We start from the raw sequence: 24,888 nt of genomic DNA on the forward strand, positions 1-24,888 counted from the left end.
GGATTGGTGATCCAAAAAGACAAAACTAATTTTAAACCACAGCATACACCTGTTTTCGATTACACTGTATTGAAAGATTCATATAGACGCTTAAGAGCTCAGGTGGAACATATTTATGTTGAGTTTCAAACAATCGCTTTGAATCATTTTCTTAGATGGGTAGAGGTGCCTTCATAGTGTTTCACTAAGTATTTTAATAAAATTAAAATATTTATATAACTATAAAAACATGTTTATATATGTTTATGTTTGTATTTATTTTACTGTTGTTGTTGTCTTTTAGAAAATGTAAATCATGCTCACAATATTAAGAAATATTCCCTTTGTACTGTAATATTTGACTGGTTAAATAATACAACCATTTTCACTCAATTCCTATGAGGTTAACTGTTGCCAAACCGAAAGGGACTAGTAATCCCGTCATTTGTGTAACGAGATCAGACATTAGCTGGACATCTTCAGTTGTCTCAGGACAGTTCTAAGTGGCTGTTTGTATGCAGAACTTCTACTGAGAGTAAGTTTGTATATAATAGACAAATTCAAACCATGGCAATCATCATTAACCGTCATTTACTTAAAGAAAACCCATTAAGTTATTCTTCTTGTTATTTACAAACACACGCGCGCGCGCGCATACATACACACATATATGTAATATATATTTTTATTTATACTTATTTATTTATTTGATATTTCGTATATTTTAAATTTTCTCTATTAGTTGGTCATTGTTATTTTATTTTATATTATATTTAAATTTAATATTGAATAACATTGGCTGGTTCATAGTTAGTAGTACTATGCTATTTGTAATTGCTAATTCTAATTCTGAAAAGCTAAAATTAAAGAACATTTGTGAATTGTGTTAGCTGTAGATAAGTATAGCTACATAGCATAAATCACATGCCAACTGATTATTTTCTTAGCTATGTTTTATTATAACAATTATTCCGCGCGAGTTCAAAAGAACTCATGGAATATATTTTTTTTCTGTATTTTTAAGAAAATAAAACGTTTTTTGTACTTTTGAACTTTGAAGTTAAAACCTTTACACTTTAAAACAATTTTACATTTTTAGGCCGTGGTCATAATGTCAATAATAACTGACATGGTTTTGAATATTTGACTTTTAGAACGTATAACTTTCCTTCAAGATCGGTAAGAACCCATAATGGGTATAAAAAATTAAAATATTGGAGTAGTATTATATAGACATAAATATTTGTTTATAACCATTTGATATAAGTTATATATGTGATAAAGTAGTTTTTTAAAATAAATATGTTGGGAAAAAGAATATAGAGCAAGTAATACTCCACACTTTGTCAATGCAAAGCAATCATTTTTTCAGTTTTAGTTCGTGTTATTTATACCAACTCTATGTGTAGGCATGTAAATTAGAATTTTTCAACGATCTCTTATCCAATGTCGTTAATTATGTACAATTATTTTACCTATAATACATATAGATGATAAATGAAAGTAATACGCTGTGGAAGACTATGTATATTATGTGCGTGCACTATATATATATATATTATAATGTTATACTAGATTATAATATTTGTTATGTAGTGTTACTTTAATTCATAAAATAAAGAAGTATCTCTTTTTACCAATAGTAAATTCAAATCCTTACTTCAAAGGAGTGAAGTTTTATACATGAATAGATTACTTAAAACAGAACTTGAAAAATATCAATATGTTCTATAATTATATGTGTTATATAGTATAATATAGTATCTGTGAGAGTAAATATAAGACTTTTTAAAATGTTGTCTCATTTTCACTTTGCCAAAAGTAATGTAGGACACGCAGGTGTGTGGAGTACGATGCATTTATGCGATCACAACCGTATAGTTGTGACGATGATATTGTGTTACACTTATTGTAACATGGACTGGCTACGGCAGATAGGACACTGCCATGCTATTGTTCCGCTTTTATCATTGTCATGTCACCAAAAGTTATTCCTACATGCATATCTGGGCTGCACCTACACAATTAAACGATGTATTTGTCAGTTCACGATTGTATTGTTATGACGATAACATTGGACTATTTCAACATGTCAGACAAGAGGAAGATTAGGCACTAGCATACCGTTCCTTGATTATAGTTTTATGGAAGAACACGGCATCGTTTTTATAAGGCTATTAACACTGGATCCATTACACTCAATGAAAAAAGTGATAATATGCAAATAGATTTAATTAGCGCCTTATTTTTAAGTAGTAAACACTATTAAGAATGTCTGTGTATCGGCGGAATATATTTTATCTGCTATAAATTCACCCACTCAAGATTTCTTTTAGAATATGAATCTACCACAAAACTTTTAAAGAATCATAACAATTAATATATTATTAAAACATTTAATAGCTGTTTATTTGTGTCATATGTTGCACCATAATAGTAAGTAATTTTTCCCTTTACTACGTATGATATTCTGAGCAGGTCTTGAAAGTTTTTATTACAATTCAAGGCTTCGGTAAAAGCTCATTATGTTTAGTATCAAAAAATGTAAATGTCCAGTTCTGCTTACTTTTAATACCAATAATTAAGAGTTCAATAGTAAGCAACATACCATTAGAATTGTTAAAATTCAACGTTTAAGACTAAGTTACCTTTTCTTTTCTGGCCTCCGAGAATCATAGGAAGATCAATATCATATTTGGCCAGTGTTTCGGACTATTACTAGGCAAGTAATAAAACTAAAACTGTTTTTGATTTTAGAGTAAACAATGTTAGTTAAATTGCATTAGTACGGCATTTTTATGGACAAAATATAAAATAGATAGGACAAATGTGTTTTAAATAAATCATTAGTTACCCACCAAACTGTTATTTTTTAAGTTCTTATCATCCCTATAATGATATACACGATAACTATATTTGTCCTTTAAATAATAGTGGAAAAGTTTCAGCTCATATTACTGTTCAGAACTACTAGATACGAGACTAGGTATACGTGGAAGCATAGACTAACCTACTTCTTTGTATCGAGTATTCTTGATTCTTCACCGTATTCTACATTATAGAAAATATATTTGCTGTTATAGGACATACTAGAAACTAAGTTATTAAATGAATATAAAGAGTTTATTTCCAACAGCTCATGTAAAACAACATTAAAAATAATATAAGTTGCATTATAAATTTCAAATTGATATACTAAAAATAAACTCATTCAGTAATCTACTCAATAAACAAATTTTTAACAATTAAAAATTAATTTGTAAGTATTCATCTATTCACAACCATGCCGTGTTCATTGCATTTTATTTTATTGGGTATTACCAATTCACATTCAAATTCACAACATACGTAATCTGTACAAATTAGAGCTACATTTGAATTAATTTAGGTGACATATCTCTGACTGTAGCACCAAATAAATGTTAATTTCTCCTTTATAGATAGTTTATTTCTGAATATTTGTTGTTATTACTAAATACTTTTAATAAAATGCAAGAAAACTGTGTAAAAACAGTAAAACTAAAGAAATGTAATAGCTTTGTTCGTCAGCTTTCAAAGTTCTCATAAAACATGACCTACTCCTTTCGGCTCTCACGATAAACACTCAGGTCAGGTACGGGAAATATAGATCAACCTTATCTATACTTTTTTCTCCCAAAAATATTAATATTGTAGCTGAGCTAAGTTTTTGAATGTAAATACTTTTTTCAATTTCTAATTTCAATAAAGATGGATTTCATACAAAACTACAGTAAAAATTTGATTTCATACACGAATACGTTAAAAATTAGTTATAATATCAGTAATGGTTCCGTTTTCCAATGATTTTCTTCCGGTCCTAACAAATTAGAGATCATATTTTTTGTCTGGGCTGTATTCATAATTTATCTTTTAGATTTATCATATGTAAGCAACTTCTTCGAAACAAGAGTGTAAGATAATATGAAGAAGATATGACTCAGCTTGCGGAGGATCTATTGGATGCGAGTCCACTGCAAAAAAAGCTGTTCTAGATTGTCGTGAGAGATTCCACATTTGATGGCAATTACTGCGAAAATACAAGTAAGAGTATCTTCATTCTCTCAAATATCAATAGGACACTTAGTTATTTTGAACTATATTTTAGTTCTAACTTCTTTATATGAGATACAATAATGAATATTGTTATCCAAATCTAAAGAGTTCCTTCCATAATTAAAAAAATTACACTTTAACCAATAAAAACTTATATATTAGAAGAGAATAGAAACATTTTTAATTTCCAAAAACATATTTGGATATATGTTTTTATATATAATATATATATATATATATATATGTGTGTGTTTGTGTGTGTGTGTGTGTGTGTGTGTGTGTGTGTGTGTGTGTGTGTGTGTGTGTGTGTGTGTGTGTGTGTGTGTATTTATTTATAAATTATATTTTTAATATTAATATTATAAATACAATATTTATACTTCTTACAATACCTCAATTAGGAGTTTTTTGGCGAAAATGTTTATACATTTAGATTTTTTATAAACTCAAACCCATTTAGAGTTGGTGGGGGCTAAAAACACAAATCCTATTCAAGCGTTAAATCTTATGTATGTTTCAGCTTATCTATATTTGCATAACTATGTAATAATTAATAATGAAATGCTTTTGAAACATCGTTAGAATTTATCTAAAACTTATCAATTGATATGAATTTCCAAAAAAATTGATTTAACAATAAAGTATATGTGAAAAAACTTTCTACCTGTTTTATTTAGATTTGAACTTGAAAAGAGTTTTTAGGACTGCTTAAATATAACTAATGAAACCTAATAAAAATCAACACTATCCTTCTCCGTAAAATCGAAGAATTGACACCTAGTCGGTTTCTTTACTATTGTTGGCTGTGCGTTAGCAAAACTATAAACGCACTGAACATGTTGAATGTGGTCGTTACCTTTTTATTACTACTTTATGCATTAAACACATGCTCTTGGGCTTGCACCTCAGGTTTTACAACATACTTAATACATATACATATAAAATGCATTTATAAAATGGTTTATATAGCTGTGGTGACAGCTACTGCTGGGTTTTTAATAATAATAATAACTTGTTTTAATATTAAAGTAAAATTAATTCTTGGGAGCCGGTTATGAGGGATTGCTTGGAAATAAGACATAATGGTGCGTGTGTCGAAAAGGGCTCGAAAAACTATTTCCTTACGACAGACCAAAAAAAATATAAAAAATAGGACGGGGCTCGCATGGAAACACAACTCTACAAGAATTTACTGTGGAGTTCTCTTCACGTAATGCCTAGTAATATGCTCTAATAAATATCTGGGAAAGAGACGCAAATCTGAGATATGGAGATAAGCCTAATAAAAAAAAAAAAGAAAAGTCTTGTCCCTTTTTCTAAAGGCTGACTAAGCCCTTATACCTAGGAAAAGACAATATCTTAACAGGTACTCGTAATTTTCAAGTACACGGCCCTCTTCGGAAATATATAATGAAGCTTCTACCAGACTAATCAATGTACATTTTTATAATATTTTATTCATAAATCAGTGCACGATATGGCTAGAAAGTCTAATTTATGCATAGTTAAATTCTGTTCCTATGGTTTATTTTATGACCACAAAGGAGATCTGGAATTAAGAACACAAAAAATTCATAGATTTTTACAACAAACGTATATTTGAGTAGAAGGAAAATTATAATTTGATCACGATAACCAATTAGATATCATTACATTATTAAGTTTTTAAAATAAGAATAAAAACACAATGTAACATATATTATTCGAGGCAATTCATTTAAATTTGTCATAAAATAACTCCCTTTTTAATCTGTTATTACATTTTTATAATAGTATAGATTATAACAATAGTGCGGTTTTGGAGATGAATGGCTTGCGACTGTATTAGATATGTATTAAGTACTGAGAATAATGATAATTTAGTTGAATTCACTACATAGCATTTCTGTGGTTTTTTAACTGTATGGTGTTAATTAATTAGCAATAAATACTACTCGTGTGTAAAGGAGATGGTAAAATTGTTAGTCATATTAATTATTAATAACGGTATGTATTTTATAAACTCTATAAACTAGTTAAAAATATTAACATAATGGTAATTAACTTTTAGATTGACAGTTTTTAATCTTAACATTTCATTGTCTCCTGAACTGATATGAATACCGGTACGTAAGCAAAAATGTGTTGGTAGCAATGACAGATATTGTGACAGACCCTCTCTATACATATGGATGAGAACAATAGCATATATTACGTTGTACATATACGTATGATTACATGGGCTTAGTTGTCCTCTTGTTCATTCGTTTTAGAACTGTCTTTAGAACAGTTTATTAAATATTTTAAGCAGATTCCTTTTAAAATAATCATTTATTATGGTTGTAATCTTTAAGCATTGACCATTTACGAATTTTAATATCAATATTTCATTTCTACATTCAAATCTTAGGTAACAACAAATCATTTACACAAACAATCAGTCTAATAAGGTCTTCCGATCATATGTTAGTTTGGTTATTTAAACGCATATGTGACAGATACGGCCAAATACAATATAATTTAATCGTAAAAATTGAGTGGTCTGTGGTGTAATGGTAGCACATTCACGCGGCAAGTGAGAGATCCGGGTTCGAGTCCCGGCGGAGCAAGTACTTTTTGCGATTCAATGTTTATTGAAATTAATAATAAGGCTATTGCCTTTTATACAAATTTTATATGAATTAAAGTCATTGACAGGTATTTGGTCTTCCGATCATATGTTAGTTTGGTTTATTTAAACGCATATGTGACAGATACGGCCAAATACAAAATAATTGAATCGTACTTTTGAAGTACTTTTTGTGAATCAATGTTTATTGAAATTATGTATGTGTGTGTGTGTGTGTGTGTAAGCTTTTCCGAAATATGTAAAAAAGGTATAATAACTGTATATTTATTTTCTAGTTTTATTACGAAGCCAAGATTAACAATTAATAGAAACAGCATTTCATTAGCAAGAAACATTGAGCTACAATTGTGTGTATATATATTTAATTTAATTTCAATTATATATATATATATATATATATATATATATATATATATATTACTGAAAATTGTTGAAATAGTAATAAAACGTAGCACTAAAATGCATCCGCATTGAAACTAAATATATCGTCTGAGTGAATAAATGTACCGGATGATTTTGGTTAATGACTAAATAGCTTTATACTATTCCTAAAAATATTAAATCAAGCACTTAAAATAAAATTTACCAAGTAGATGGTTATATAAACTAACAATTAAGGTGCATTAAAATAATGGTTTTTTATTAGCCTCTCAGTTCTGATATTATTTCTTTGCTTGGTCTATTTTCAAGCTGTAATATGTTTTACTAGAGGGTTTGCAAGATTTCGGAGTCAAAAATGACCCATAAAAGTGTTAAAAAGCTGTAGATATTACAATATTGCTGTAGACAGATAGAACTGACTGTTAGTAATAGCTATTGCATGCATTAAGGGTTATATCTTTCCTCAAATTTCCCTTAGCTCAGAAAAAGTATGACTAAATGACCATTTTATAAACGTAAACTTTTACGCTTATCGTCAAAAATTTATTAAAATACTTTAAATAATTTTCTTTTATACTTGTTATCACTTAGGATTATAAAGCAGCTCTATTATTGTAAATAAAGTTATCTATAAAAAATGTAGGATAACTTCAGTTGCATGGAACGTAGATTTATACATTAGGTTAGAGGTACACAAGATCTGTTCAAACGAACAAGTGAGCCACTTTCTTCCAAAATTACGCTAATAATACACTTGATATAAGTTACACTACTTTTGAGGTGTATAGGTCATCTCATTATTGATAGAAAGAGCAGCAGTAAACCATACAGAAAAGAAAACTTTAACATTCCCCCGCAAATAAATGAGAAACTGTGCCACCCTGCTAAGTTATATCCTCCACGAAGCCTCCCAAATTCTATTGTTAGACATGTTAAGTCATAGAAATAATTCTTGTAAGTTTAGAAATATAATGCCATGCAAAGCTTCAAATCCAAAGGTGAAATCTTCAATTTTACTGCAACTCCTATGTGAATGTATCATTTACATAGAGATGGAAATTTTTACATTATTTATTGGCCCTAGAATTTTAATTACTACTACTCCTTTGTAAGAATGGATGGGAGTAATTTTACATTAGTTTATTGTAGCCAGAATCTCAACCATATTTATAACATTTCCTCTTCACGCTGATTAATAGAAAAACATGCTAATATACTCTAATCATGATGACAACGGTATTATGGAAAATCCTAAATTATAGATAAAATATTTTTAATTCCATGGGAATAAGGCTCCAAACCTTTTTACTTAAAAAGTGCATAAATAAAACAGTTCTCACGTATAATAATTGTTGCAATATAACAAGATAATATATCTTGGAATAATATATATTCTAAAAACGTACTTTTTGGGACATATTCGATGTTTGGAAAGTCACTATTCAAATGGTGAGAAATATTACACTATACAGGATGTTTAAAATATGGAAAGTCTTTTGTGATATTGCTCAGTACGTAAAACACGCAGAAACGTTTTATAGCACTATAATTTCTTTATTTTAGATTAGAGTCTGTGTGTATGCTTATAAAACAAAATCATAACTCAGAAACTAATGAGATTACATTGCTATAATTTACCTTGTTTATAAACATTATTAAGAGGCTACATTCGTCTGAAAGAAAAGTTTAAAAAACTTTGTCAATAGTTTAAAAAAATGCTTCCTTTTAAAGTTTGGAAGCAAATTTCATAGAAACCAATAATATGAGAACAAAGGCGTAAATCATGTAAAAATGGATGATTTGTCATAAAAGGTTGACAAGTAAAGGAAAATCTACATGCTTACTAATCTTAAACAACGCACCTAAGCCAATATAGAAATTGCGTTACCTTTTAAATATGCGTACTAAATAAAAACTTGGTAAAATTGGTTTAGTTAAATTAGTGGTTTAAATATATGGATCAATTATTAGGCATCACTGTACTATGGTCACATAAATCTACAGATAATTGATCCCACCTTATAAATTTACTAGACCCTAACAATATGATGCGGTCTACAGTATCTTCATGTATTGGTATCCAATGTGTACCAATATATCTCATCTGCCATTTATTGAATGCGAATATTTTTCAGAAGTTATTATTCTTCGATAAGTTAATATTTTCTTTTTAAACAAGTATTATGTAGGTGTTAACAGTTTTTTATTTCGTAAAAAAACAATAAATAAAAATAGATTTTTCATTTTTCAGACACTGTATGATTATTAGTGCCTAACGTGCTGACGGTTAAAACAGATTTAACATTTTTTTAGTTTGTACTAGTATATTTGCATGACGTGACGTCATTTAATAATGATTCTAAAATAATATAGAATCGTGTAGGTGGTATCAATGGATATCATACCTCTGTAAAGTAATATCATTTTAAGTAAACTTTATTAATGACCACATATAATAATTCAGTGATTTTTATTTGTGTAGTACAGAAAGTCGATGTTGACTCATGAACGTGAAAGTAACTGTTTTAGTTAGTTAAAAAATAAAATGTTTATATAAACCTTAAAAATTTATAAAGATTTTCTAGATTGTCAAGGCAATCCATGCGTAATAAAAGATCTGGGTATAAATAAAGAACTTAGTTACAGCAATGTGGTGAGTTACGTTGCACCTTAGTAGTAACATAATACCTAGCTTGCTCCGAAGGTAATAAGGGGAGTTGCCTTATTAAAAATGGAGCTCCAATTTAGCCCGAGGGTGGAGAGTACTCTGCACAAGTGTGACGTATTATACCTGTCTTTGTTACGCTCAAGGAGCAGCTGAGAGTTCATGTCGTATACAATAATTGAGCGTGGAATCACATTGACAGAAAAATAAAAAAATGGGACTTTAATGAACAACTAAACGAAAATATATATAAATTGCTATTTATATAAAAAATTTGATTAATGTAAACAAAAGTTGTTTGGTCTTCCGATAATTTGTTAGTATAGTTATTTAAACCGCACATATGATACATACGGCCAAATACAATATAATTGAATTGTAAAAAGTAAGGGCTCTGTGGTGTAATAATAACACTTTCACCCGGCAAGTGAGAGATCCGGGTTCGAGTCCCGGTGGAGCAAGTACTTTTTGTCATTATAATTGGAATTCACTATTAAATGTTAGATAGTGATCATCAAACGTATAGGTAAACTTGGTTATGACCCACATGTAGTACAAGTTATTCTTTCTATAAAGTATTATATTTTATACAATTTAAGTGATAATTTGAAAATTATAATTTATTATGAAATCTATTATGTGACCCTAAACCTAATGAATGTAATTGGGGGTGAACAGAAAAAAGATTGACAACACCAAATAATTATCTAATGGCCTACAATATTGCATACAGATGCTTCTTATAGACGTCTGATTTTCAGAGTGTCACTTACTGTACAGTACTTTCCTAACTCTTTTTGAAATACACATGAACTATAAAATTTAAGGTTAAAATTATGGATACAATCAAATTTGAGTAAGAAGCATTTTAAGACTGAATTTTAAGAGAAAAGTGGAGGGGATATTTTATAAAACATGTATTTTCAATCTGCCCCGCAGCGAGAGAAGTTCTCTCTTATTATGAGATTACTCGCCCAACTCTTGGCAGCATCCTGTCTACAGAAGCTGTGGCTATAACAGAACTCTAATCCATCTTGCTTACTTCCTTATTAATTTATTTAACTATGTTTTAATCAAACTTACGAATTTGTGATGTAAAATCTCTTTAATGAATACTATCTCACCTTTAATTAACTGTAATTTTGTAAACTCAAGTTAATCTTACGTGACTAGTTTACTACAACTTGTTAAATTTTATTGTTGAGAAAATACATAATTAAGTAAACACATTTTGGCAGCGAATGATTCAAGTTTGTATTGTTCATAATGCACAATGAATTCATTAGGATCAAATTTATTATTAAAATGTAAGATAAGATTTTTATAAATGTAAAAAATGTAAGTTCAAAAACCATTGCAACAAAAATGTAATCCATAAAATACAATGTGCAAAAATAACAAACCAAGAACAAAATAATAGTTATTTTTATTTAGGGATGTTCTATGTTATTTTCTGTATATGTTATGTTTCCTTTATTTTATTTAAACGCTAAACTAACAAGGCAAAACCTTTACTGATCATACAACAATATATCCAAATGTAAACAGATACTAAAATATACTGTTTTTGTCCTTGTTACATACTATTATCTCTTAATATTCTCTATAAGGAAGCACTAGTGAAGTGGTCTTTGTCGGAGTTCATTGCATGTGTTGCTCTACGAGGCCTTGTTACCGTAGATAGCTTATAACTTAACGTTAGCTTGGAGAATAAGTACTATAAGCCTAGACAATGTCTCCCAAGGCAATAATAAACATTTGCTTACAGCTATTCTCATCACTAATGTCTATTAGGTAAGGTTTATTGACGACGGCTTCATTCAAAATGTCATCTCATTTTATATATTGTTCCCTAATACTTACAGTTTGCATAAAAAGGGTATAAAATCATCATGGACTCTATTCTACTAATAAGAGCTTGAATAGAGTCAGACCCGCCTTCATTTCATTCATTTTAACATTAAATAATGTTTCTTATTGCATTTTTCTCAGAAAACTTACGTTGTCAGAGACTTGGCTACTTGTATCTAGTTCAAATGCTTTGCATCGTATTGAATTAAGAGACACATAGAGACACTTAGACCACAAATTATATTGTAAATTAGATAAAGAGGTATACTCACTGTCATCATCAGATGCACAATTGAGTGTTATATGATAAAACTCACAGAAGCTACCTTGTAGAGCAAGAATTTGTGGTTTCTTGTTTCTGTCTTTTTTCTTTGGTGAAGGGTTACCTAAGGAAAGTTATTTTTATATACCATCATGGGCCCCAACGAGTTTAGTCTTTGTTTTCACTCTTTATTTCTTTTCCTATTCTTTTTTTATTCGTAAAAAGAATGTAATAATTTATTTCTTCAAATAATCCAAAACAGAATACATATTTTAAAACTAACATATTAACATCAAAAGTATTCTGTATAGAAGCTACAGCTACTCCTTGTCTAAACAATAGTAATATGTTTTCAATTTTATTTATCTAACAATATTAGGAGACACATCACAGTACTCTAGACCTAAACCTGTAATTCTGATGCTTGATGTTGTTTTGTCATTAAATAACATTACAAAATAACAGTGTTTATTTTAGTCTCGTTAAAATTATTTATCAAATGCTAACGATGGTAAAATGAAAAATAAAAAGCAAATGTTTTCATTTAAAATTTCAAAGTATCTATCTAGAAAATATATGCTTTTGTCATATGTCCTGGACAAGAGAGATCCACTTTCACCATATGCAAAAAATGGCAACTTCATTAAGGCTGCATGAACATTTTCTTTTTTAAGCCTATTTCTTTTGAGATGTTCTGCTGATAGAGAGAAAACAAATAATCATTTTACAAATAAATGTTTACTTCAATCGGCATACAAAATACTAATTGTGCCATCCTCCGGATCTACAGGTTTCAATCAGCAACCAAGGAATATCCCTGTTGCCAACTTAGGATAAAACTCTTCTGTACCTCTCAGAGGACATATTGCCCAAAACACAGCTAGCTTCTGCTACATAGTTTACTCATTAGAAACCACAAATAGAGTTAAAATCAAGGTTTAATATTTTGTAATATTTATTTATGCAATAGTACAAGGGAAATTCTGAAGAAAAACAACCCAAATGTTTATTTTAATGTTGTGACAAATAAGAAAATCGAGGGCAAATAAATGCTTAAAAGTGAGATAGAACAACGGCATGAAAACCTTTTTAGCCCTCGAGTGATACGCTTCGCTAGTGCTCATCCTGTTATTTTGTGTTTAAGGCTTAATTGACAATTTGATATCTTTGAAAATATATTTATGGGTTTTAAAATACCACATCACATTATTAAAATTATAGATTGTAAAATTTGTTACATTGAAAGAAAAATATATAAACTGTTCCTTAAGTTAAAATGATTTGGCCAGGTAACCAGGTACAAAGTATATTATTCAATTAAACTACTTTTAGAACATTTTTGCTAAACAATTTCTTTTGCTATGTTTAATTCTAGATGAATTTGAACATTTTGTTTAAAGATATTTAAATCAAATAAACTTCATTCTCCAGGGTATTTTTCTACGAAATGAATGTAAGCTATATATTTTTACACTGCCTTTCTAATGTTTATGTAAAATCGTTTCTTATTATATTTTGTAGGTTTTCAATTATTTTGCAAATCCATTTCGTGTCCAAATTATGTTCAACCGTTCCGTTATGTTCCTCGAAATATTAATCGATTATTATATAAAATAATAAATTCACCTGTGTACCTCATAAAAATTTAAACAAATTCATATTGTTAATGAGTTTTGGAGAAACTATTCTCTCTCGTTCTCGTAGTATAGCAATAACAAATAAAAGTATTTAACAGGCAGCTAGTAATTTCTAAGAGAAGTACTGTTAACTGAAATACATTTCTAACTCTTCCACCCTTCTTGTCCTGGAATATTGTAACACCGGGTGCTTTTGTATCTAATTATTCCTTGGTAAGTGGACACCGTATAGATTTTGCGTTAGAGGAGCGAAATTAGTGGAGTCAAAGAAGAATTTTCCTCAAAATTACAACACGTTTTTAGTAATTTGATTATATTATTTTGTTGCTCAGTATATTTTTACTTCATACAATCTCAATAAAAATGCGGAAACTAAATAATAGGGTTTAAATTGAGAACCTTCGGATGTGCAGTAGATACATCCAAGTATTTCCGCTGTTAGCTTTTTGAAGAGAACTAAAGAGAGTTAAAATATTGTTTTTAAAATACACCCTCTCAGTTTTATTTATATCTTTATATACTCAGAAATTCTTAAAGAGCGGCTTCATTAATCAGTTTCAATTGTTCACCGTTGACAGGAAAGTTTATCAATTATAGTAAGATAATGTTAAATCATGTTGTTTGTTTATATCAAAGTATCATTTCATTCTAAAGGTGTTCTTTATTCAAGGTATATTTCGTGACAATCTGTTAGTTCGAAAACGGCCAAATTGGCCAATTTTTAATTCTTAAATAATCTGAACAAATGAGTAGAAAGTATTTACTTATACGGGTACAATTTATATATACAAATATGTTATATTTATATACAAATTTTGTTTTATCCTAAACATTTCAGGAAAAATACTTAGTTTTACTGCTTAGTTTTACAAACATCGTTAGAATAAGTATGTCGAAGGCAATAAACTAAAATACCCTTTTTCTTACACAAACACAAATATAATACAGACCGTGAATACAATGGCTAATTGTGACTTCAGTAACTCTCTTTATTCGGGGTATCGAAACTAAAAAACAAAAAAATGGTGATGAACACAATTATAATACTTCAAAAGTAGGAAATCTTTTGCCATAAAAATCGAACATATAATTAAGGCCTAGAACCAACTCGACACGTCCATCGTCACGACAAAATCGGCTCAAGGGTGCGACAACAAGCCAGGCAAATAACTGTACGGCGAGAATTGGAAATTAGATGGACAAATGTTTTCAGCCGCACTACTTTATTGATCACAAAATACACACATTCTGTTATCTTTCAAGATCTTAGAGTGGAAGAGTTAACTTTACAGTAATCACTATCTATACAGATTTGACAGTATCTAGACTTGATGAATTTGAAAAATAGATAGAAGGAATTAGGAACACTGCTTTAGCTCAAAATTTAAGATATTCAAGTTAGTGCTTTCAGTGTAGTTGAATTGTTTTTCTAAGGGAGTTCATTGACTTTTTGTTGACAGTTGAATAAAATTTTTTAAATACACTCTAAAAAGTATATTAGGTTTTACACTTAAGCTTAGTGTCACAGTTAAGATGGACACTATATATAGACGTAGAATATGCTCTAGTAAACAATCCTGAGGTTTATTCTAATGCCATTTACTGAGCAAATATGCTATGGAATTAACCATCCTCTCTGTTCCATATGCATGAACGATCCTGAATACGATTTATTAGCACCAAGGACAAACACAGTACTTTAGTCCCATAAATTCGTAGTAACCACAACAATAATCATATTTAAATTAAGTATTTGCTAAATTGTGTTGTAGCGTCACGTTATTCTCCAAAATTTTTAGTTTTTATGCTTAAGATAAATTGTTATTTTTTGGAAAGTGCCTTCAGGGAAACGATAGCCAATGTCCATTACATAAGCGTTCAATCTTGTTTTTCTGAAATTGATATAAAATATTCGTCTGATATTAAAACTGTTTTAGCCAAGCTAATTCTGGTGGAGAACGAAATGGGAATCTATCAGAATGCTTTAAATATAAGATTCCAAATGCAGACCTTCAAGTGGAGATTTTGAATCTCTTTATCTCGTTTTCTGGTGGTAATACGATATAACAATTATTTATGTGCCTGACTATTGTTTTAAGTGGATAACAATTGGAAAGAATATAACTAGAGAAAACTGTATTGCTCCATTATTTTAAATCTTTAATACTCACCTATTTCAACTACGCAATAATTTGCAAGTCTGGCCATCGCTGTCGGATCCACTATTAATACTATTAAGAATTTGCCAAAAATGAAAAGAATAACAGAGTGTTTCGTGATATACAAATCAAACATGTTATAGTTTAGTATAAAACATTATGAGTTCCCGGCTAATCCTGAGCAATCCAGTAAGTATATTTTTCTCTTAATTGTTGTTTGTCTAGATATTGGACAATAATAAAAAAAACTAAGTACAAAAAATATCGAATGTGTTACTCTACAAAGGTATTTTTTTAAAGTAAAAAATGTGTATTGTATAGAAAAGTGTGCAGTTTATTGGGCTGATATTTCGTAAAGTGTCATTTGGCCAAAGTATTAGATCCAAGAGGGAAAGCTGAACACTTTGCATATTCCATGAGTAAGCGTCTGGCTCTGACGTAATCTAACTTACAGAGATAAAGCACATCTCCATAAGGCCTAACAGGGCTTACATTTCGTCAGTCTTATCCTTTTACTTTATCTTTATGTTCAATAAGTTTTATAGTGTGTTTTAAAATTCAAAATTTTGAGGAAACCCATGAGTAATCGTGAAAATGGCCATTTAGTTTTTAAACAATTTTAACTGCAATAACTAAGGAACAAGATCTCTGACGTAATCTAACTTACAGAGATAAAGAACATCTCCATAAGGCCTAACAGGGCTTACAGCTCGTCAGTCTTATCCTTTTACTTTATCTTTATGTTCAATAAGTTTTATAGTGTGTTTTAAAATCCAAAATTTTGAGGAAACCCATGAGTAATTCGTGAAAATTGCCATTTAGTTTTTAAACAATTTTAACTGCAATAACTAAGCAACAAGATTATTTTAAATATAATATTTATTCAAACTATTCATAATGGCCTTCAAGTAAAAGTTGGAATTTTTTTAATTGTTTACGCTTTGGTGTTATTTGCCGAAAACTGCATAATTTAAAAATATATAACCTAAAATTTCAAACATATTACCAGTTATTGTGCAATTATGTATTACGACCTTCCAAAAATTCGATCTGGGAATGAAATCATAATAGTTTAAGGAATTGAGAAAAGTGGGTTGAGATCGTTATGACTGACGTGGCTAAAGTAAAGTAAAACCTAGAAATGTTACAACAAATAGCGTTAGCGAAGCTACTCTTCTTACTCGAGGAGCTGGAAAAACGTCGTTTCTGTCTGTTTATCTACCTACTAACGTATAGATTAGAATTTTATAAACGCAACCTCGAGGTCGGTAATGATGTACAGGATTTGGCTAAGCGTTAAAAATCTGTTTTACAAATATACAATTTTACATAGTCAATTACGAGAAATATTTGAAGTTCGTCTGTTTGATTTGGGTTTTGCCCTTTTTTGAAATATTGACCTTCTGAACATCCTACTTGGCCTATTTGTATTAATCTAGATTTAATATTGATGACTGAACAATTTTAAAATTAGTGTGTCAATCTATATTCACATTCTCATAATCTCGTAATCGACCTTGAGACTTATTTTGAATTATTGAGTGAGATGCTCGTAACCCCAGCGAATAAAAAGAATGTGAAGAAACTGAATACTCTTCATACTTTCAACTCGATTCTCATAAACGGGTTTAGTTACCATTTATTAAACAATATTTTCGAATCATGCATTCATTAAATAAAATAGTGTACGATCGGTCGAAACTTTTATCGAATATATATCTTGTGTTCGTGTGTATGTGACTGAACTCCTCCTAAACGACTGGACCGATTTTGATAAAAATATTTTGTGTGTTTTCTATGGAATTCTGGAATGGTTTTAGATTCACAATTGGGCCACTGGAAAAGTTTTTTTAATTATTTTGTTGCATACTTTTTGAAATTTTTGAAACATAGAGGCAGGAAATATGGTACATGCCTTTATATTGCGCCCAAGAGGCTTACATAGGAACAACTATCAATTATCTCAGGAAAGTTTAGAATGTGATAAAAAAGAATACGTGAATATAGTGTACCGTTTTTCAACAGGAAATTGCTTGCGAAGCCGCGGGCAACTGCTAGTACACATATAAATTCTTATAATTCATTCAGTTACAACGTAGCCGAATGCAGGTTTAGTTTAAAAAACTACCATTTATCCTAACAATAGTTTTACAGGATAAGAATGCAATGGTTTTAGGACCAATTTCTTAAAATCATTACATTAATATAGGACGTGACGGTATTATGTAAACAGAGAAGGGCAGTAAATATGGAAGTAAAGTCCGGCGGCTAAAATGCTCTTAACACCGTCAGCTGGAGTAAATTGTAGACGCAATTATACTCATGTGAAGATTTAAATGGTCGACTCGCCCGTCCCCTCAATTCACAGGTTTGTACTTTATGTTTACATTGTTGTCTGTACACATACTAAACTTTTTATAAACACATTGTAATATTGATTTTTCTTTAATTTTAATCAGTTTAATTCTATCTTCAAATGTAAAGAATACATTGAAATAGTATGTTCTCAAAATAAATATGATAATTAACTAATAAACTGCGTATCTATTAAGGATTCCACATTAAGTTTTAATTTAATTTAAAATGGTTCTCTGTACACATACCATTACAATCCTGTTTCTAAAAAACAACTTTAGTAAACTATTTACCTACTAAAGTCGGGGACTAAATTATGTAGTTAGTTAGATATTAGTCTTATTAGTATGATTTTGAAATGTATTGTAATAAAAGTAATTCGAAAAATGTTTCAGTAAGTTTAAGTTACTTGCGCAAGGTTTTTGACATTTGATTTACTGTACCTGATGGTTTTACACAGCCACTTTAAATAGTTCAAGATAGTGCTACTCAACAAGGTCGACCAAATTTCAAGCCTATAGCTCCCTTCATTATGTTACCTTTATTACTATGTCACATATTACAATATCATATGTTTGTTCTTAGTTTATCTTACAAATTTGTTCTGCAAATTTCTCTATTCCATCATGACAATTCATAAGAATAATGTAGAAATATTCACTAACACTCATCTAAACTCCATGGTGCGACATAATCTAACTTAGTGTTTTTTAAATGGCAAGGGCGCTTTGTGCATAATTTCCAGTTTATTGGTCAGTTCGTTCTCACGATAGCGTTTGGACAGACAGAAAAAAAATCTCATATATTAGTTAGTTGCAAGTCTCTTTTTTAGTTATGCAATTAACTTAAACTTACTAGTAAATTGTTTTAATTACTCCAATAATGAATAACAACATTTAAAAATCATAATAAAAAAACTAATATCCAACTAACTACATAATTCAGTGCTCTACTTTAGTAGGAATTGTTTAAAGTGGGTTGAGATCGTTATAACTGACGTGGCTAAAGTAAAACCTAGAAATGTTACAAACAGACAACGGTAGCGAAGCTACTCTTCTTACTCGAGGAGCTGGAAAAAAAAAAAACGTCGTTTCTGTCTGTTTATCTACCTGCTAACTTATAAGATAAATAGATTACTAAAGTTATTTTTTAGAAATAGGATTTTAGCATAATGTATAAAGAGTACTGTTCAAAATAAAATAAAAACTTAATCTGGAATTATGAATAGATACGCAGTTTAGTATGTAGAAAATTCGGAAATATTGTTTAATAAATGGTAATTAAAACCGTTTATAACAATCGAGGTTGAAAGTATGAAGAGTATTAAAAATTAATAAGGATATCCTTTACAAAGCACTACTTTGATGCACCTTAAGTATCCTTGATATATTATGGAAAAGATTACAATTATTGCAAGCATTGTAACACCTTACATTAGGATAATATGAGCACTTACACATTTTTTCACGATACATTATATATGTATCGCAGTAACACGTTATTTGAAATAACTTTCAAGTGAGTCAAATTCAGATCCAAGAGCAGACAAAAGTAATTTCATTTTGTGGTTTAGCGTCAAACACGGTTACAATTGTTTACATTTTCAAGTCATTTGGTCATATATGCATTAACACATTATTGTTTTTTTTTAAAGACGCTTTTAACTCAATAATTGGCGAGGAGATAAATATGCAGTTTTGTGAGAAAACCCTCTGGATTTTTGTTTGACAAAACATGATAGAATCACCGGACACAGGCACGGTGCGGCGCGGTGCACTGTACTTGGTGAAACAACACAGAGCTTTCACCGCATTGTCACAGGAAAACAAGTATGAAAATACGCCATTCAATAGAGGCATTTCATATGGTGTTATTCGTAAGCATAAGCAATGAAAGGAAACTGTTTTATTATTTAAATATTATACAGTATGACAATTAAATACGATAGACTAAGGTGAATCATAATGGTGATTTGTAAATATACTGTAGATTTTATACAGTATGACAATTAAATACAATAGACTAAGGTGAATCATAATGGTGATTTGTAAAGGATGTTTTTATTAATTTTTAAAATTCAACCAAACACTATATTTGAATAAAAATAAATAAATGGCCTAGAACAAAATAAAAAGTTTTTCCGTAATTCCTCACATTATTACTCACCTATAGAGTTTTAAACCTGTAAAAATGGTTAGTTAAACGTCTTGGCATATTGCAATAAAAATGTGGACATATTTAACAAAGGCAAATTTTCACATATGAAGTTGTATTATATATTGGAGAAATTGTCGACAAATTGGTATATATGGTAATGTAACAGGAATGTAAAACAAATTTCAAAGCATGTACTGTTCAACCATTATATAACCACAAAATACAACAGATACAAACAAGTTTCTTAAATCAATTCGCGGAATGCTTTAATTTTACATTTCGCTTGAGGAAATAGCCCTTAAGAGCCATATTCACTTACAAATGGGTTTCCACTTCATTAAAAATGACATAGAAACCTATATTTCTCGAATTATTTCAATTCCTTAATTCTTTCACCTTACAACAGTGTTCTCATTACTACTTCAACAACAGTGTCAGCTGTACAATTAATATAGGTTGGACTATCGTTTGACTGATATTCAGATCAGCTTAAACTTTATAAAATACTTTTAAGTAAAATAAGTATTTTTTTTTTTTTAATTTATTTATTGCCATTATCGATGACTTTATACCTGTGGATTTTTGTTTTATAAATAAAATATTCCAGGTAACCACATGCAAACTCCCATGTTATGTAGGCAGAGGTGAGTTAATATTATTAGTTCGAGAAAAATCAGCTCTAAATTAATTAAGCAGAATTTTGTGCAATTCAAATGTTGTAAAAAAATTCCTTTTGCACATAATTTGAGCTCCAAACTTCACCGGAGGCAAAGCACATCGAGAGAGGTTAATGTATCTCAAGATTCTCAATGCTGCTTTACTAAGCATAAAAATATGATGTGGAACGGATTGAGAACTAGTTCAAGATTCTAGAGCAATGCTGGATTCTCAAATAAGCATTTACTATAAGATAAAGATATTAGTAATCATCTCAACCCACAATGTTTGGTTCAGTCTTTACCTGGGAATTTAAACAAGCAAAAATCAGGGGATAAAAGCACACTATTTTCAGAAGATATAAGTAATTATGAGAGCTATCCGACAAACCTATTTTAGCTCGGCACATGAGAAACTGTTGCACTTATCCATAGCAGGGGTATTCTATACCTCAAGTTTATGTTTTCGTAACATAAAAATGTATATGTAAATGTATCCAACACGAAAAATAATATGCACTTCCTTATTATATGCATTTTATTTTTCAATTGTTAATTTGTGTTATTTGTTAATTTCGCTGTCTTTTGTAGTAAAAAAATATGTCTAAAACGTTTCCCTAGAATTTAAAATTTGTATAAAAACCTAAGTTTTCCTGTAGGTTTTTAAAAGGTTAATATTATATTTCGATCTCATCAAATCAAAAATTTTCGACTAATCAGATAAATAAAGTTATGAAATGTTAAATTGAATTTTTGTTTACTTTAATTTCTGCAATAAGGATGATATATGCTACATAGATAAATTATGCAACGTTATGATTTTTAATACAGAAAACTAAAAACCGAAATTTACATCAAATCTGGCTAATTTATATTTTTCTGGCTATTTATATTGCATAAGGCATTTGATGCCCTTACAAGTCATTTTCATATGAAGTTATATTTTAAAATGTCTAAATCCCATGCATATTTCTGTACGTCAGAACCACACTAGCGTAACTCCAAATTTTTCGATAATCTGGTTTTGAGCATTCTGTATATATTTTTTTCTGCTTTATAAAGCCATAACAATGTAACTCCTTAAAAAAAAACCTAGCAGGAAATAGGAGTGTTTGAAATAGCTTAATTCCAAAGGGATGTAAGAACCAGAACAGCGTAAGGTCACTTAATATGTTATGGTCCTCACAAAAATTTAAAAAGTACAGAGCGTAACTCCAGCTGGGGAGTTACGCTACTCTGGCTCAACTTTATTGTTGCTAGAATGGTTGATACAAACAGCTGTTTTATTTTCTAGAGTAGTTGTGCATGTCTCAGCTGATTGGTCGAATGTGAAATTTTACATGAATTGATGCCCTAACCTAAACTTATAGTTTCATCAACATGAGCAGCAGAGCGAAACTTATTTTACAATTAGCTTTGGAGGACAATGTAAATAATTCTCAGCAATTACTATTATTACCAGAACAAACTACTAAAGAAAAACAATGAAACAAACGTCTTAAGCTTGTCTTCGATGGACACAAATCCTGCACCCTCATTGACATCATTACAGGTAAGCCTGGTTAAAATATACTTATACAATTACTTGTGTTGCAAACCAATTTTTTTACTGTTTATAACTCTTAGCCCTCATTTTTTTCTAACAACTGGTATTATTCTTTTGTTAAACCTCTGGGTCCCAAAACTTGTTAAAAACTCTCCAGCAACTTCATCCCTACCACTTATAGGGTTAAAACACTTATTGGTAATCAAATTGGTATAGATTGATAAATCTGTTTACAATACTGGTGTGAGTTACTTTCAAGTGGCTGAGCCTATCCGTACAAAATTAAATTATAAGCATACCACAATAATTATACTATTAGCCTATTTTCACTGAAGGTCGTAAAAATACAATAAATTTATATTTTGCAGGCAGTTGATCCGTTTGTTCTTCTCAACAATGAAAATGAATATATAATGGAAGTCGAATCAGAAAGTAATAAAGAATTCGCTACTGATGAAAATATTGTTTGGAATGATGGTATTACCAACCAGGATTTTCAGTCATATGATATCTCCTTTTCATCGCAAGGTAAGTGTTCATCAAGAATGTTTTCAACTCACTACTATAAAAGACTGCAGTATAATAAGCGACCACCCGTCGAATACCAGTATATCGATAGTCAATATCGAAACTATTGAGTACATAAACATTCGAATTATAAATATTTAAAATTAATAACATTGTCATCTGTTATTATTTTAGATATTACAGCTGAATTAGACTGTGAATTGAAATAACTATGACGTAATTACCGGTAGGATATTTTGGTTGTGGTAGATAATCACGAATATCGATACTACGATTATATGAATAGTCGATATACTGTTAATCGACTGATGGTCATTTATTATATTGCAGCCCTATAAAACCATTTTCACCATGATGGGAAAGTTTTGTAAAATTATAGTAGACTTGTTTTTTGTCATACTACACAAATAATAGCTATTTGTATACTTAAGCTTACCCATGAAGTGAGTGTTTTTCGTTCTTACAGATTAAGTGTGTTACAAGTACATTCATACGTATATATTTATCTTAATTTTTGGTGCCATATACAACTAATTCATATTTTTAAAGCTGCTTTGATGATTGCAAACTGCTAAAAATATGTAGTTTACCATGCTTGATATTGCAATTTTAATCTCAAGTTTGACATTCGGCCTTCTTTTTTGTAGAGACAAATTTTTATGTTGTACAAAATGTGAATAAAATTTCAATAAAACAAATGTTTTGTCATACTAATTTACAAATGATTCTACCAAGGCTTTCATACATTAGTTCATACTGGACCTAAAAATGTGATGCTTAAACACTTCTAATTATATATACTTTAATTATGATCTTCAGCGGTTGTGTTAATCAAGTTTTAAATTTATAATACCACATTTATAACCGATAATTCACAATTTCATATTTTTCAGGCCTAGTTGCTGAAGAAGAGGATAGTCTTCAAGAATTGGCTGTCTCTGGTAATGCAGATATCCCATCACCAGGAACTTCTGTTTTGTCATCTAACGTAGATGACACTGATATTGATAGCACATACTGTCCTCGTTTCAACTCAGAGTCAGAACTATCTACTGATGAGTCTATAGTGAGTATTCCTAGAGTTGCTTCAAAGGTTTCAAGTGACAGTACTTCTTATGTGAGGAGGAGCCAAAAGATAGCTCAAGACAAAATTCTACTGGTTCCTTACACTGATTCGGACACGGAGGAAGAAGCAAACAAAACCAATCCTAATGTAAAAAAAGGAAAGAAGAGGGTGAGGAATGAAAACAAATGGAAAAAATGTGTGAGGAAACAGCTAAGAGTTAGTGGAAAAAAACTATCTTAGTGCTAAGGGAGCAGAGATTAAAGCAAGATCTCTGAAATCTCCTTGCAAATCTACTTGCCGTCTCAAGTGCTATCAGCGCTTTACCAAAGATCAGAGAGAAGGTATATTTTCAGATTTTTGGAGAGAAGACAGAGACTGGGATTCTAAACGTCAGTTTTGTTGTTTCCTGTATAAGCAGCAAGCCTGTCGCTAGGTCCAGGAAGAAAGATGGCTCAAAGGGAAACCGGGCTCAAAGTAATAAATTTAGTTTTCAAATAAATAGTTGTGAAGAAATAGTCTGCAAAACATTTTTCCTAAACACTCTGGCTATCTCTGAGATATTTATGCGAATATCACAACAGAAAACAAGCAAGACAGGAATGGTTGAGCCTGACCAAAGAGGTAAACATGTACCTGGAACAAAAATTAAGAATGAAATAATAGATGGAATTAAATCTCATATTTCAAAATATCCAGCGTATCAAAGCCATTACAGCAGAGAACGTACAAGCAGGAAATATTTGGGCAATCACCTCAACATTAACAAAATGTATGGACTGTATGTTGAAGAGTGTAGAGAAAAACAAGTTAATCCTGCAAAGAAGTGGTTGTTTAGCAAAGTGTTTAATGAGGACTTTAACATGGCATTCAAGTTACCAGACAATGACACATGCGATGTGTGTGATGAATTTGAATGTAGATTGAAGAATAAACAAAATTCAGAAGAATTGGAAGAGATTAGCAG

At 30.0% G+C, this 24,888-nt stretch overlaps 1 protein-coding gene across 1 annotated transcript; it reads left to right on the top strand.

Moving 5' to 3' along the window:
- The first annotated feature begins 22,637 nt into the window (after nucleotides 1–22,637).
- On the top strand, nucleotides 22,638–24,474 carry LOC124371421. Its single transcript, XM_046829753.1, has 2 exons — nucleotides 22,638–22,858; nucleotides 23,752–24,474. The coding sequence occupies exons 1-2, from the start codon at nucleotides 22,744–22,746 to the stop codon at nucleotides 24,162–24,164; spliced, it is 528 nt and encodes a 175-aa protein (XP_046685709.1). The 5' UTR covers nucleotides 22,638–22,743; the 3' UTR covers nucleotides 24,165–24,474.
- The last annotated feature ends 414 nt before the right edge of the window (nucleotides 24,475–24,888 follow it).

The sequence above is a fragment of the Homalodisca vitripennis genome, unplaced genomic scaffold (assembly GCF_021130785.1).
Source record: "Homalodisca vitripennis isolate AUS2020 unplaced genomic scaffold, UT_GWSS_2.1 ScUCBcl_1409;HRSCAF=4992, whole genome shotgun sequence".
Taxonomy (NCBI): domain Eukaryota; kingdom Metazoa; phylum Arthropoda; class Insecta; order Hemiptera; family Cicadellidae; genus Homalodisca; species Homalodisca vitripennis.

Bases quoted from the DNA above. Each gene is read 5' to 3' on its own strand.
- LOC124371421 (XM_046829753.1), top strand. From the start codon at position 22,744: ATGGAAGTCGAATCAGAAAGTAATAAAGAATTCGCTACTGATGAAAAT. The intron at 22,859-23,751 runs GTAAGTGTTCAT...CATATTTTTCAG, and splicing joins TATCTCCTTTTCATCGCAAG to GCCTAGTTGCTGAAGAAGAG.